This window comes from Euleptes europaea, chromosome 14 (assembly GCF_029931775.1).
Source record: "Euleptes europaea isolate rEulEur1 chromosome 14, rEulEur1.hap1, whole genome shotgun sequence".
NCBI lineage: Eukaryota > Metazoa > Chordata > Lepidosauria > Squamata > Sphaerodactylidae > Euleptes > Euleptes europaea.
The window spans coordinates 34,096,710-34,112,423 of record NC_079325.1 but is presented as its reverse complement, the minus strand read 5'-3'; the positions used below and the strand labels follow the sequence as shown (position 1 = coordinate 34,112,423).

The window sequence follows — 15,714 nt, the reverse complement described above, 5'->3', positions numbered from 1 at the left end:
CCTGGCCCCTCCCTCGAGGCTCCGCCAAGGGCCGCCCCCTGGGCGCAAAAGGTGCCCACCGGCTCGTCCTCCCCGTCGGCGGGGCTGAAGTCGGAAGCCCCCGAGCCCGTCCGGGTCCGGCCCGCTTGGCTCGTCGTGCGCGGAAGGGCCGCGGCGGAGGGCGGCTGCCGCGGGTCTGCCTCCTCCTCCTCCTCCTCCCCCGCCCCGCCGGACAGCTCCAGCTGCCGTCGCCGCGATCCTCCGGGCGGTCGTCGGGCGCGGGGTCCGGCCGGGAGACGTGCCGGGCTGGATGGAGCCGCCGCGCTGACCGCCTCGCTCGGCGTCGATCCGCTGCTGCCGCCGCCGGGAGGAGCCAGGAAGGCAGGCGCGATGCTGCCGGGGGAGCCCACCACCGCGCCTCCGCCTCGCAGCAGCTGAGCAGGAGGACGGCGGCGGCGGCGGCGGCGGCGGCGGCGGGGCGGGCTGGCCGGCCGGCCGAGCGAGCGAGCGAGGGAGGGAGTCTTCGGGCGGCGTCGGATCGGCGCCCCGGACGGTCTCATCGGAGCTGCTCTCGCGCCGCCGGCCCGGGGGGTTCGCCTACCATGGTTGGAGCCGGCGTCTTGTGGCTCTTCCTCTCACTCGGTGAGCGGGCGCTCCGTCGGGGTTCCCGGGCGGGAGGCGCGGGGCTGCGGAGGCGCCGCGTGGCTCCCGGCCAAGGGGGGAGCGGGGCTCGGCGGCAGCGCCGGGGGCGACGCCCGGGCGGTTCTCCTCGCGTGTAGGTGGGGGGGGGGGGGCGCGCGCCGGCGAGCGGCGGCGCGGGGAGACTGCGGGAACGTTTCAAGGAGAACCGGCGGGGCACGGAGCGTCTGGCCCGGGAAACCGGCGCAAGGTGGGAGCGGAGGCCGAGACGGGGCGCGGAGGAAGGGAGGGGGGGCGATGCCCATCGGGGGTCGGCTGGTTCCCTGCCTTCTGCCCCCCCTCCAGCCCCCGCGTCACCGGAGCTTTCTCCTTCCCCGATGCCCACAGCGGGCACGAAGCCTCCTCCCCGCCTGGAAAGTTGAGTTGGGAGAGGGGGAGACATCTTTGGTTGCGGTCCGGCAGGAGCTGCGGGCCGGGGAAGGTGGGGGGGGGGGCGGCTCGCCCGGCTTTGGACGGAGGACCTGCCCTGCCCGCGGAGCTGGGCACCCCCGAATCCCCTCCCCCCCAGCCCCTCTCCTGGCAGTCTGCGCGCCAGGTGCGCTCGCAGGCAGGAAAGCCTCTTTGGCGGGGGCGGGGGCGGGAAAGGGGGGTGTTCGTAGGAATCCAGAACATGGGTTGCTTTTGGGGGGAGGATGCCGAGTGCAAAATGGTCCCCATGAATGACAGGAGCACGGGGTGTCGTTTGGACGCAAAAAAATAAAAATAAAATAAAATTAAAAGATTCCCAAAAGGAGATGCGCCATGGGGAACAAAGTTCGATCGGGCCCCATCGGCTGGAGAGCCCTCTCTCCCCCCCCCACACCTTCCTGCTCGGGGTGGGGTGGGGGCAACTGCAAGGCTGGCGGGGTCAAACTCGGGATGCTGAAGGCTGCGTGGCTGGGGCCAGGCTTCTTGATTGGGGAAGCAGGAGAAGAATGGAGGGGGGGGGGCAGACAGTGTGAGCTAGAACTCCGCACCAAAGGTAGCGGCACCCCTGGAGTTCACTCCCCACCCCCCTCCAAGCAACCCAGCACGGCTGAAGGAAGTTCCTGCATCCGCTCTAGAAAGCCAAGCAGGCTTCCAGGGTCTGGCGTTGGCGATGAAATGGCTCTTAGGGGCAGAGGGATGCCCGCTTTACTCCATGGAAGCTCGCCCTCGCTAGCGATTCTCAGCGAATACTCAGCACAGGAAGCTTCTCCTCAGTAACCTGGCTGCTACTGACTCGCCATTCGTGTGGGTGCCCTGGTACAATGAAAGAGACCCCCCTTCTCCCCATAGGGGTCTTGTTTCGGGACCCCTAAGCTGTTTTCCACCCAGTGCCCCTTTCCGTCCTGTTTGTAGAGGCTGCCGGTGGCCCCCTGTCCCATGTCATGTAAACACTGGTCTATGAACAATGGATGGTTAGGAAATTCAGTAGCCCAGACTGGGGCCCTGGGAGCTAAGGCAGGAACACGTGAAGCTGTTTTATACTGAATCAGGCTATTAGCCTGTGAAGGTCAGTATTGTCTTCCGTGACTGTCAGTGGCTCTTCAGGGTTTCAAGTAGAGGTCTTTTCATACCACCCACTTCCTGATCCTTTTATCTGGAGATGCCGGGGATTGAACCTGGGACCTTCTGCATGCAAAACAAATGCTTCACTACTGAGCCACAGCCTCTCCTCTCAAATGGCCAGAAATAACATGGAACAAATTAGGGAACCAGGGATGGCAGGCAGGGAAGGAATGACTGGCACCATACTGGTTTAGTGCCCTGCTGGGGCAGACCAATGGTCCATCTTGTCCAGTGTACTGTTTCTCACAATGCCTGCTGATCAGATGCCCCAGAAGGCCAATAAGAGGAGCACAAAGGCAGAAACTTCCTCCTGCTACTGCACATCGGTAACTGTCATTCAAAGGTATACTGCCTCCAAATGAGGAGGTTCCATTTGGCCACTGTAGCTAGTAGCCATTGATGAACCTATCTTCCTACATGAATTTGAGTCATCCCCTTTTAATTCTTTGTTGTGTGAAGAAGTACATCCTTAGTCTGTCCCGAATTTATGGCCCATGAGCTTCGGGGGGGGGTGCCCCTGAGAGTTAGTATTTTGCGAGAGGAAGGAAAACCATGCTTCTTTCTAGCTGCAGTCTTTATACCATGCAGAACTGTATAAACCTCTCTCGTGTCCCCTCCTTAGCCATCCTTTTCTAAACTGGAGAGCCCCACAATCTTTAATCTTTCTTCATAAGGAAGAAAGGCTCTTACCACCCCTTCCTCCTTGGGGCTACCTTTTTCTGCACATGGCCACCCACAGGGGGTTAGGGGGTCTGAATGACTAGCAACACTATGGCTTTACTTCCTCTAACTTGCAAGGGTGATACATAATGGAAACATTTTTCTGCATTCTTGAAAGCTGGGGGTGGGATTTAAGTTTGCCATCCCCTCCATGTTATCACATGGAAGCATGCCATATATGTGGGGTGGGGCGGGAAGGGGGTATCTTCTTGGCAGGCTTGCAGTCAAAGACAGCATTTCTGGCTACAGACCGGCTTCTTAGCAGGGACCAGCTGCTATCTTGAGGAGTGGGGTGTGCGTGTGTTTCCTGAGGCTGCAGCAAACTGTGGTCTGGCAGTGGGAAAAGTGGTCAGGGGAGTGTAATCCATTACGAATGCATCCCCTGGAACAGACAGTTGGCATCCAGACAAATGTTATGCTAGATTCCCTGCTTAGGAGGGCTTAGGGATGCTTTGGAGTATAGCTTCCCAAACCTCTGATGGCTCCTTACAGGGGTCACTGGTACGGAGCAAGTTGGATTCCAAGGGTAACATCATCTCACCTTGAACTAGAGCTAAATGCCGGAGGAGATCATGTCCAACTTGCCTCGTAACAGCAAGCAGAGACGGCTCCGGTAACGGGGCCGCAGGGGAAAATCTTGATCAAGATGGGAAGAAGCTCCCGCCCACCCCCCGGAATTACAGAAGAGGGCTTGTGCTTTTGGGGCCTGACCCAGGACTTACAGAAGGCCTCTCTGGATGAGCCTCGTACAGCTGCGAGTCTCCACTAAACTGGCAGTCAGGAAGGGAGCCCCTTTCCTTTGAAGACCGGAGCCCCAGATGGAACACTTCCAGGGTGTACATTGGCCAGCCACTTTGCTGGGCATAGCCCTTCCAGATGGGGGCCACCCTTCTCATCGCTGCTGCTGCTTGGCACATTGTACTGGCTGATTTGGAGGGCTGCCTGACGCCGCACAGCTTTGGGGTTCCAGGATCCCTCTGAAGATGCCCATCTCTGCCTAGTGATGAAAACAAGTCCTGAGTGCCCATGTTTGTATATGAAGCGAGAGCCAAAGGAACCGGTTCAGAGGCGATGCAGTGCTTCACAGGAAACTAGTGACAGAGTTGAGCTACGAGAGGATTCAGTGTGCAGCTGGGATGCATTTGCATAGGAAGAACAGTCAGACTGGATCTGGAGGGGAATTAAGCCAAGTTTTTTTTTGTGAGTTTCACTTTTTTTGTGCTGAAATGTGCATTTCAATGGGGCAGCTTTTTTTTTTTGAAGATGCATTCAAAAATTCATGGATCTTGTGGACTAGCTCAAAGGTTGGAAATGCCCTTGGAGACTTAAAGATGACTGTTGGGGGATTCTTCTAGTAGGCCTTTCCATCGAGGGCTTGGACAAAAATAGCGAACAGTCAAGAAGAGCTGTCAAATGCTACCAAAAATGGAAGAGCTTTTGGGAACCGGAGAAACTGAAGCAGGGTGGATTGTTTGGGCTCAGATGTAATCAATCAGCTTCTCTTCAGCCAGGTGCTGTTTCAGATTGTGGTGGTTGCCCTTGAGTGCCGCCTGGCTTGTTTGTCTCACATCACCTTTGGCTGTGGAGCTCTGGGCTGGGCCTTCGACCTGCGTGGACCTGTGGAAGGCTGAGGGATGAACGGACCTTTTGTGCAGGAAGGGATTGGTAGTTTTCCCCAGCCTTCCATGGTTCTGTGATTGACAAGGCTGTTTTCTTCTTGATCTCCTTGAACCTAAAAGGATTGTCCTTTCTCCTCTTTTGGTTTGAAGTTTGGAGTTTGGTACACTGCTTCTCAGCAGACAGCAAACATCAACCTCTACCCCATCCCCACTGATGGTCACCACCTTTCTGCTGCCTTCTAGGAATGCTTGGGTGCAAATCTATCCTGATAGGGCAGCCAAACAAACTCACAGGGATACTACATTGATGCAGGGGGCTGGTTTGCCTCTGTCTTCAAGGCAACTGAGAAGGGCAGGGATCAGGGGTACAAAACGCTGCCCCCTCCGAAAAGCTGGGCAAGATGAACCTCAGAGATAGTAGCAACATCCCTGATCTAAAGGCATCTTGTGTGTGTTCTGATGTGCCCCCCAATGTGGCATTGGAAGGGGATGCATGTTGGCTCTTGCCTGCCCAGCTTACCTTGTTATCTGTTGATGGTACCAGGAGGTTAGGAGCATCTTCCAGGTAGGCTGTATTTGGTTTGCTGAATCTCACTCAATTTCTCTCATTACTAGAATCCCTGTCCCATGTAGCTTTTGTCCCTGTAGGTCCCATGACCCCCTAGCATGGCCTGTTGGGTGGTCAAAGGGGACCCTCTTCTCCCTCTTTTAGCAGACAAAAATCAGCAGCCCAAACTCCAGAATTTACTCCTAGTCCAGGGGTTACATTTAGTTATCTTGGAAAGGAAGGGATCCATTCATTGCAGACATTCATGCATAGTACTGTGCTAAAGTTGCTCCCTCTGTGTGTAAGGCGGTTAGTTCCTCCCAGCCTCAAGGGCCTGGTTGTGAGCAATGTCTGGAATGGGTATGCGATGTGTGTTGGGGAAAGCCTTGGGTGGCTTGCTGGGGTGATATATGTGATGGCAGCTGTGTGACCAGCAACACTCCTCCCCTCCTATGCCTCACCTACATGCAATTTTGGGAGCTTCTGCAAAGGTCCAAGTGGCTTCAACTTTCCTTTTTACATTTAGAGGCTGAGTACCTTCCACTGGAGGAGCCTCGTGGTGCAGAGTGTTAAGCTGCAGTACTGCAGTCAAAAGCTCTGCTCATGACCTGAGTTTGATCCCGACGGAAGTCGGTTTCAGGTAGCTGGCTCAAGGTTGACTCAGCCTTCCATCCTTCCAGGGTCGGTGAAATGAGTACCCAGCTTGCTGGGGGTAAAGGGAAGATGACTGGAGAAGGCACTGGCAAACCACCCCACAAACAAAGTCTGCCTTGGAAACGTGGGATGTGACGTCACCCCATGGGTCAGGAATGGCCCGGTGCTTGCACAGGGGACCTTTACCTTTACTTACCTTCCATTGGGGAATGGAAGCCAGTTTTTTAAAAAAAGGATATCAAATAAAAGTTCTTTTTGACCATTATCCACCTCTGCCATTTCATATTATCAATTTATTTCCGTATATTTTTTATTTGGCCTTGCCTCCATAGAGGACAGGGTAGCATAGATGGATCTCCCCTCCTCCATTTTATTCTTACACAACCCCATGAGGAAAGTCAGGCTGGGAGAGAGCAACTAGTCCAAAGTCATCCAGCAAAGTTTCTGTGGCAGAGCAAGGATTTGAACCTGGGCACAGTGAGGATTTGAGCCTGGTTCTCTCCTTCAGTCACAGTCCGACACTCTAACCACTGTACAACATGGACTTTCTCTACAAATAAACCTTTAATTCTGGGCTATAGGCCCTTGCTCCAGTGCTGTAGTATATATTCCCCCCTTTTTTTACAGGTCGGGGAACAAATGATTTCCCCCAGTGGCAATGTTGCACCCCCCCACCCTCATACCACTGGGACTGGCAAGTGCTACTTCAGTATGGAAAATGAAAACTGCCTCTTTTTAACTATCTGGAAAGGGCCTGAGGCACAAGTCATTGGAATTAGGAGTGACCGCTGTGTTAGGCTGGCAGCACGGGTTAGTCTGGGTACCAGTGAAGGTGTCACTTCGACTCGTTTTTCAGCTCAGAAGACAAACAGCCCCACCATTGGCATCCTTTCCACTCAGTCTCTTCAGTTGCAGTCCTGTCTCACGTGAAGTTGCCTTCTACTCAGTCAGACTCTTGGTCTATCAAGGCCAGGGTTATCTAGTTTGACTTCCCAGGGTCCCAAACAGAGAGGTCTTTCCTATCAATGCCGGATCCTTTTAACTGGAGATGCTGGGGATCAAACCTGGGACCTTCTGCATGTAAAGCAGATGGTCTCCTGCTCAGCCACAGTTCACAGAAGGAACAGCTAGAACCAAGTCCAGTAGCAGCTTAGAGACCAACAAGATTTTGGGGGTATGAACTTTTGAGAGTCAGAGCTCCTTTCATTAGCTCCACAGTTCACAAGAAGGTTGTCTTTCTAGTATCTGTCTTGCTCTTTCAGGTTTGGACTCCATTGTCTCAGGTTCGTCTTAGACTCTAGCCTCAGTTGGGCTGCCTCCTGGCCTTCCCCTAGACACGCTGTACCAAAAAATCAGCCCACGGGGCACTGGTGTTGGATTGTAATTGCATACCTCTCTCAGGCTGGCATCCACTTTGCAGGCTTGCCAAGCAGGCTTGGAGACTGTTGTGCAGTGCCTTCAGCACCTGGCATAGAGAGAGCACTCAGTGGCAAGGGCAAAGGGCTTTTCTAGCCAGGCCGCAGCCTTGCAGGGATTGATGTTGGAACGAGGAGGAAGAGATTACAGATCCGGTTGTGGGTCCAGGAAGAGCTTGTAGTTGGACATGATAATAGAAGAAGAAGAGTTGGTTTTTATATGCTGACTTTCTCCACCACTGAAGGGAAAATCAAACCGGCTTACAATCACCTTCTCCTCCTCACAACAGACACCCAGGTAGGTGGGACTGAGAAAGTGTGACTAGCCCAAGGTCACCCAGCTGGCTTCGTGTGTAGCAGTGGGGAAACCAACCCAGTTCACCAGATTAGCGTCTGCCGCTCATGTGGAGGAGTGGGGAATCAAACCCGGTTCTTCAGATTAGGCCCACCACTCCAAACCACCGCTCTGAACCACTACACCACGCTAGCAAGAGACATTCTGAACCACACACAGGCCCAACCCCTTTGCTTCATGCCTTGGGCAGCAGTAGGAGTCGCTCCTCAGCAGAGCCCTCCTAAGCCTGTAGGTGTCACTGTCTGACTTTCATAATTGGCAGGAGGTGACCTGGCCATGGTGCATCTGTGCGACCATGCTCAAACCAGCCTGACACCTCCACCCCCTCCGTTTATAGCAGAGCAAAAGATGTGGGAAGAAACAATCACTTTGGTGGCCCGGAAAGCAAACTGGAGAAAATGTGCACGTCCACCAAAGACCTGCCCTCGGATTCCTTCCCACCCCATGCTGTCTAAACTGCTTGCAAGCAACATTTTCCAGCAGTGTGGGCACCATCCCATTCAGCAACAGTTAGCTAAGCGGAAGGTGGTTTGGGCATAAACAAGAACATGGAAAGGCTTGGATTTTTCAGTGGAGGGGGATGCGGCTTCAAATCCAGGGTGAAAATGCCCCAGCTCAAATAAAAGAGCCCCCTGATGGGAGGCATTGCGCCTATGAAAAGTGTGGCTTATTTATACGAGCTCAGAATTGCTCAGTAAAAAAGAAAAGACTGAGGGAGAGACAGGGCTTCAGGAATACCCTGTCATTCTGGCAAAAGAAAACTGCAGGGCTGCCGATCCATTTTGCTCTATACGGAAGGCTTTCAATCCCTCCCACAACAAAGGCATTCTTATTGAGACTCAGTCACGTATCTGCCAGTGTAGTCCAAGGGTGCCTCTAAGCAGTGCTTCCTACAGAAAAAAAAAATCTCTAATAAGCCTTCTGAGGCCATGCATTCCCAGTTGGGGGACTATAACAGTGTCTCATGTGCTGAATTCAGTAGATGCTCCAGGGACAAATTCCTTGAAGAGATAAGAGATCCTTCCAGGCTGGGGTTTTGATCTTTACAGAGAGCCAGCATGGTGTAGTGGTTAAGAGCGACAGACTCTAATCTGGAGAATCGGGTTTGATTCTCTACTCCTCCACATTAAGCCTGCTGGGTTAGTCACGGTTCTCTCAGAACTCTCTCAGCCTCACCCACCTCACACAGTGTCTGATGTGGGGAGAGGAAGAGAAGGCAATTGTAAGTTGCTCTGAGACTCGTTGAGTTGGTTTTTATACCCCACTTTTCTCAACCTATCTTCTTCAGTGGCAGCTACAGCCTTGTAGCTTTCTTTCAGCTTCTTCTCCATTGCCTGTTCCTGGGATTTCTCTGAACCTCTTGAAGCAGCAAATAGCACACCCCGGGGCCATTTCAGGTAGGGAATCAAGTGTGGTAGGAAGAGTATCCAGCCCCCACTCCCCATGTACCATGGCCCTGATGGAAATCAGGCCTGCAAGTGCCTGGGAATTAAATTCCCAGCATGGAACAGGCAGCACGTGGCTTATTGCATGGACACAAGGAGGATGTGAAGAAAACATAACAGGTAGTTAGGCTTAGCCTGCAGGAAAAGTCAGATTCTAGTCTTACCCCGACTACTGCTGGCAGTTTGACACAGTATGGGTAATTCTTGGCCAAGAACAAGAGATGCAATAAATAATGCTTGGCTATCTATTCAGTCTTGGCATTACAGCATGTAAGCCTTTGAGAGACATAAAATTCTTCTTCAGGCAGAAATGACAAGAGAACTCATAATCATGGATATGGCTGGTAATAAATATACGGCGTCTGTATGGTGGTCTGAGGCAAAATTCTTGGTGATTCATACATAGATTGACCAGAAGGGAGTACTGATTTCTTTCTGTGATCTTTCTTTGTCCTTTGCATTCAGCAAGCCCATTGCCGTTGAAAACCAGCCATGGCTCTTCAAGTTGCTCTAGAGATTTCTTTTCAGAGGAGAAAGAAGGGGGTCCTGCTGGCCTTGCCCCTGAGGTAATCGAATCAGGGTCTTCAGCCCTGGGAGCTCTCTTCTCTGGAAGTGGCTTGGGTAGGACTTGATGTTCCCCTCAGCTCCCCTAAGGCAATGCAGGCCCAGGCTGCAGAAGGGGTTGTCTTCTGCTCAACTGCTAGGAATAAGAAGAGTTTGTTTTTATACCCTGCTTCCCTCTACCATAAAGAGTCTCAAAGTGGCTTACAATTACCTCCCCCCACCCCCGCACAACAGGAACCTTGTGAGGTAGATGGAGTTCAGAGAGAACTGTGACTGGCCCAAGGTCACCCAGCAGGCCATTCAGAGCAGATTTGTATTACGGCATTGCCATTCACCCAGCAGGCTTCATGGGGAGGAGTGGGGAATTGAACCCAGTTATCCAGATTAGAGTCCACTGCTCATGTGGAGAAGTGGGGAATCAGACCCCTGCTCTCCAGATTAGAGTCCATTGCTCTTAACCACTACACCACGCTGGCTCTAGCTGTGGTGCAGAATGTTTGAGGGGCTTTCTCTGTTCCTGCTCAGCCATTTGTGCTCTCTCCTTGCCTGGGCTGCCTGGCAGGCTATCCAGAGATTAACAAATTCCCTTAAATCAGGGAATTTCTTTGGTGCCATCAGAGAACCTGCAATGGGTTCAGCATAACAAAGGACCAGGCAGGAGAGAATCACACTAATTGAGGATTAGTTGTGGTCAAGGAGATGATAAGCCTGTGTGTTGTGCTGTACCACTGGTTTGGAGCGGTGGACTCTAATCTGGAGAACCAGGTTTGATTCCCCACTCCTCCACATGAGCGGCGGAGGCTAATCTGGTGAACTGGATTTGTTTCCCCACTCCTACACACAAAGCCAGCTGGGTGACCTTGGGCTAGTCACAGTTCTATTAAGAGCAGTCTCAGCCTCACCTACCTCACAGGGTGTCTGTTGTGGGGAAGGGGAAGGAAGGTGATTGTAAGCCAGTTTGAGTCTCCCTTAAGTGGTAGCGAAAGTCGGCATATAAAAACCAACTCTTCTTCTTCTATAGAGGGGAGCTGACGTGATAGGCGAGGGGGAAGGATTCCTGCACATAGGATTCTTGACACCTTGTTAGTAACTGCTACATGTGGATGCCATATATGACATGCTGCATTGCCTGGTGTTACACGTGTCCAACAGTGTCATCCTAAGCAGAGTTACGCCCTTCTAAGCCCCTCTAAACCCATTAATGGTAAATCTTGAACCTGGGTTTAGCCATAGACTCAGGTAGGAACAGAGAGAGAGATTTTGCTTTGGGCTTGGCCAGTGCTGGATGCTCGACATCTGCTGGCAGTCTTTGCTGGCTCCCAGCAGGCCCTAGGAAGCCACATCAGAAACCTCAACATTCACTGATCGCAATCTGCCTTCCCTTCCAAGTCTGTATGGCTTTAATCTTGTAAAGCAGATGAGGACATGGGGGGTTGGTTGATCCTCAAATGACATGTTTTATGTTCTCTCTCAGAATGCCATGAGAAAACAGGATGGAACTGTGTGAACTCGGATGAACTCTGCAAGGGTTCTGAGTTCATAGTCATGCCTGAACTGTGGAGTGCATGTTGACTTGACTGATCTTCACACAACACTAAAATGTCTTGTGAAGAAGCTCCACCTTTGCTTTGTGCTGAGCAGGGCTCCTCTCTCTGGCCATTGTGATCCTCCAGGGCTGCTATGGTCCCAAGCCCCAATATCTGCCAGCAAGCAGCTATTAAGCAAGAGATTACCCAGCTACTGTCCTTGAAAGAGAAGCTTTTAGCATCTGATCTCTTTTCAGATTCTGTACTTTCTCATATGGCAAGGTCAGTCCTGATACTGATACTACGCACTACAGGCTTAGTGAGGCTTCACTTCTTCCCATTGGTGACTGTGTAAGCTGTGTTTATTTGTGCTGAATGTGTGTATAGAGACTCCTCTGTTTGTAGGGTGGCCAACCTCCAGGTATTAGCTGGAGATCTCCTCCTGCTATTACAACTGATCTCCAGCCGACAGAAATCAGTTCACCTGGAGAAAATGGCTGCTTTGGCAATTGGACTCTATGACATTGAAGTCCCTCCGCTCCCCAAACCCCGCCCTCCTCAGTATCTGCCCCCAAAACCTCCCACTGGTGGCGAAGAGGGACCTGGCAACCCTATCTGTTTGTTAGATCACTCATCTGGCTGCCAGTACCTGGCTTTATGGAAGACGTGAGTGGGTAGAAGGGAGGGTGCCAAGGAATCGGAGGAGGCAATAGCAGCTTATGACGGGGGCATCATGGTTTATCTCTCAGCACTTCCTCAAGAGTAGGGGAGAAGTAGCCCTGAAGAGAGGGCAGACAGCAACTTCTGGGGCTACTCTTGGGATGCCAAGGGGAAGAGAAGCTGCAGCCTCTGACAGTGACCCATCCTTTGTGATGGAAACCATGTGTGGGGAAACCCTGGGGACATGGACCACTCATGGACTTCACTTAACCATCTTCTTGCCCATACCCTCTGGTATGGGTACCAGACTACAGTTTCCGTAGGCCAGGCTAGTGACGATGGGGTTGACTTTTATCTTTCTTGTACATTTTTTATCCAGACCTTCCTCCAAGGAGCTCAGGGTGACAATGACACAACCCCCTCCTTCCCCATTTAACCTCACAGGGTCGCCTGCTCAAGGTCACCCAGTGAGCTTCCTGGCAGAGTAGGTATTTGAACCTGGGTCTCCCAGGTTCTAGTCCAGATTCTAGACGCTTGAACTATTGCATCACACGGGATTTCTCACTGGTTTCTTTCTCACTCCCTTTCTCTCCTCTGCTATCATTTGCTCTCTCATTGTGATCTTTCCCGTACATGAGCCCCTGCTTCGCTACAGAACAGTGATAACTTCAGAAGGGCATACAGAGTCATGGTGGAGAGGTCTATCAATAGCCATAAGCCACAGTGTCTAAATGGAACCTCCATGTTCAGAGGCAGTAACCCTCAATATCAGTGCTGGGGCGGGGGGGGGGGAGAGCAAAAAGGAAGAGCTTTAGCTTCCCATGCTGGGCTTATAGGGCTTTCGGGCCATCTTCAATGTTTATGCTCTGGGCTGGCTCTTTAATAGCTGGTTAGTGTTAATGACTTGTATGCGATGTTACGGTTTTACTTTGTTTGCCACTTCAAGCAGGTTCTCTGGAGAGGCAGCATATAGATTTTCTAAAGAAATAAATGAAATCTGGTCAGCAACTGTGTGCAACAGGATGCTGAACTAGGTTGCCCGTGGCCTGATCCAGCGTGCCTGTTTTTATATTCTGAGAGGAGAAAATTTTACATCAGAAGTGCCAAGTGGTCTTGGTCCCAGGTATCTGAAGGACCACTTTCCCCCATATGGGTTTTGAATGATCCTATCTCCAGTACTGATTGTTTTCATAGCAAATCCTAATGGACTGGGGTTTTTGTTTTGTCCCAGTCGCTTTGCATTTACTAAATCTCACCTGTCATTCCGTTGCCAGCTAACCCAGTTCTGGAGCCTGCCTGGCAGTTTCTTTGATGTCTGAAGCCAGGGACAGGAGATGTGTTCTCTGTAGACTCTTCCACGCGTTTCACAAAAGGTAGATCTTCCTAGGATATCACAGGCATCGCTTTCAAGTCCCGGCCTTTAAAAAGGGATCTGAGCACAGCAGTTTAGTTTCGAAGCTTTAAAAAAAAACAACGGCATTTGGAAAGCGCCTCATTTAAGAAGGCAAACCACACTTGCCCTGTTGTGACAGCTCATCTTGTCTCTGCTGAGCTCAGACAGTCACGAGACTTGTGATAAAAAAGTGGGACCTGGCAGCACTGAGTAGCTCCCCCCCTTCTGTGCCCCCCAGCATGCAAGCTGTTGCAGTTAGCAGATCTGCTTAGCATTCAGCTGTGACCTTCCCTCCAAAGGCATGTTGGCAGTTTGGTGTTTGGAACTGACGGCAAAAAAAGAGCATAACCTGCCAACCAGCTACACGGGGAAACAGGTGGTGTTTTGTGATGGCCCATGCCATCTGCTAGTGCCGCTGCCGACACGGGAGTCGGGGTGTTGAAGGAGACTTGCGCACCCCCCCCCCCCCCGCATTCCACTTATCAATTTCCTGGGAGTCCTGCTTTCTTCTCAGAGATTTGCAGACAAATCTGGAATGATGGTGGAAAGCCAGGAGGGTTGATAATTCCAACCAAAACCGCGGTACTGCTAACCAGATGGCGAGCACGCCAAAGGCAAGCATGCTGTGCTATGGCTTCCCCTTACACTTGTTGGGCTGCACTTTATGTATACTGAGCCCCAGCCATATAGGAATGGACTGGGGTGCACAATCTTGCGAGGACACATTCTCGCTTGCTCTCTGCCTCTTGTGTTTTCTCCTGTGGGGCGGGGGTGCAAATTGGGAGGGTGGCTGAGCTCCAGCAGGATGAAGTTGTCTTTCCACTCTTGACTCGGTGGGGGGAGAGGCAGGGCTGAATCCTCTGGTTTGCTTCAGCATTTTGCACATCTGGTTCTGGGGAAAGATTGCAAAAACCGAGTCCCAGTTGTTCTTGATTTTCAGATGGCATGAGATAATGGTTAGCAAATTTGCATGTGATCTGCGTGGCTTCCTGGATCGGGAGGAATCAGTAGACCCAACAGACAGAGGAAGGTCATGGCTGCATAAAGGGTACTGTGAAGGTTGCAGCTAACAGGGTGCAGCTGTTTCCACCCAGCAAACGAAACATACACTTGCTGCTCCTTTGCAGAGCTGGCACCAGGGTTAATTATCATCTGCTCAGGCCAAGGCCCATTGGATGCAGTTGCAGACTGCTCTTGCTCTCTGAATGGTAGCATTGGTGTGAACAGGCTGTGTGAACAGACTGCTGGACTTGATGGGCCTTGGTCTGATCCAGCAGGGCCTTTCTTATGTTCTTATGTTCTTATTGGTGCCTGCCTTCTCTCTGACTCCCTCGGCATGCACACTTTCCAAAAAGAGGAAAGGCTTTTGGTCTTGTGACTAGGCTTGCCAACCTCCAGGTGATGGCTGGATATCTCCTGCTATTACAACTGATCTCCAGCCGATAGAGATCAGTTCCCCTGGAGAAAACGGCCGCTTTGGCCATTGGATTCTATGGCATTGAAGTCCCTCCCCTCCCCCAACCTGCCCCCCTCAGGCTCCGCCCCCATAATCTCCAGGTATTTCCCACCCTGGAGCTGGCACCCCTACTAGTGCCCCAGTAGGTCGGGCTCCACCACATATCTGAGAGTTGTGACCCATGGATTGAAGACCACTGATTGAGAGGGCAGATTGATCCCATTTTACATCCGAAAAACACTGAGGCAGTGCAATACGTGACTAGCCCAGGATCAGTCATTGCATCCGTGGCATGTTCTTCAGGGACAAAAAATGATAAAGTACCTCTGAGCATATGCAAAGTGCTTTCCCATGATCATACTCTGAGGAATTGCGGCCTCTGCTTCCATCCTTGGGATTATGAAGCTGGGTTTGCATAGGGATGGGAGACCTTCCACACAGATCAAAGCCCTAGCACAGTGGACATGGTGCCTGTGAGCACCGTGGTGCCTGCCAACATCTTTCCTGGTGTCCACCAAGTGTTTTTAGAAAGTGGGCAGATCTGGGTAAGGTTTTCGCCCAGGAACGAGATTTGATTGGCTGTGCAGATTTTTAAAAACATTACTTTGGGAGCAGCTGCCACCAAAGTACAAAGACCCTCACTGTGTGATTGAATGGAAACTGCGGCAGCCGTTTTGTGGCTGCAGCCACCACACTGTGTCAGAGTTCCAAAGGTGCTTGCAGGCTCAATAAGACTGGGGATCCTACCTTAGCATGTCTTTAAATACTGACCCCATTCCCATGGTAAACACATGCCTGATGCAATCCTAAGTACACTTCCCTGGGAGCAAACCCCATCAAATTAGGGTTGCCAGGTCCCTCTTCGCCACCAGCAGGAGGTTTTTGGGGTGGAGCCTGAGGAGGGTGGGGTTTGGGGAGGGGAGGTCTTCAATGCCGTAGAGTCCAATTGCCAAGGCGGCCATTTTCTGCAAGTGAACTGATCTCTATCGGCAGGAGATAAGTTATAATAGCAGGAGATCTCCAGCTAGTACCTGGAGGTTAAGCAACCAAAATAAACACCTCTGTACTACTACCACAGGTAAGGAACTAAGTACAGGAAAGGCTGATGATATTCAATCAGTCAATCACAAGTTTACAAAAACAAGGTGTATT

General features: G+C 51.9%; 1 protein-coding gene across 1 annotated transcript in view; it reads left to right on the top strand.

Annotated features, from left to right (window-relative positions):
- The first annotated feature begins 525 nt into the window (after positions 1-525).
- GFRA2 (GDNF family receptor alpha 2) overlaps positions 526-15,714 on the top strand; it is a 91,885-nt gene continuing 76,696 nt past the window's right edge. The window contains exon 1 of the mRNA XM_056860401.1: positions 526-621. Within this exon, the coding sequence (XP_056716379.1) occupies positions 582-621 (40 nt within the window). The 5' untranslated portion in view covers positions 526-581. The remainder of the gene's footprint in view (positions 622-15,714) is intronic.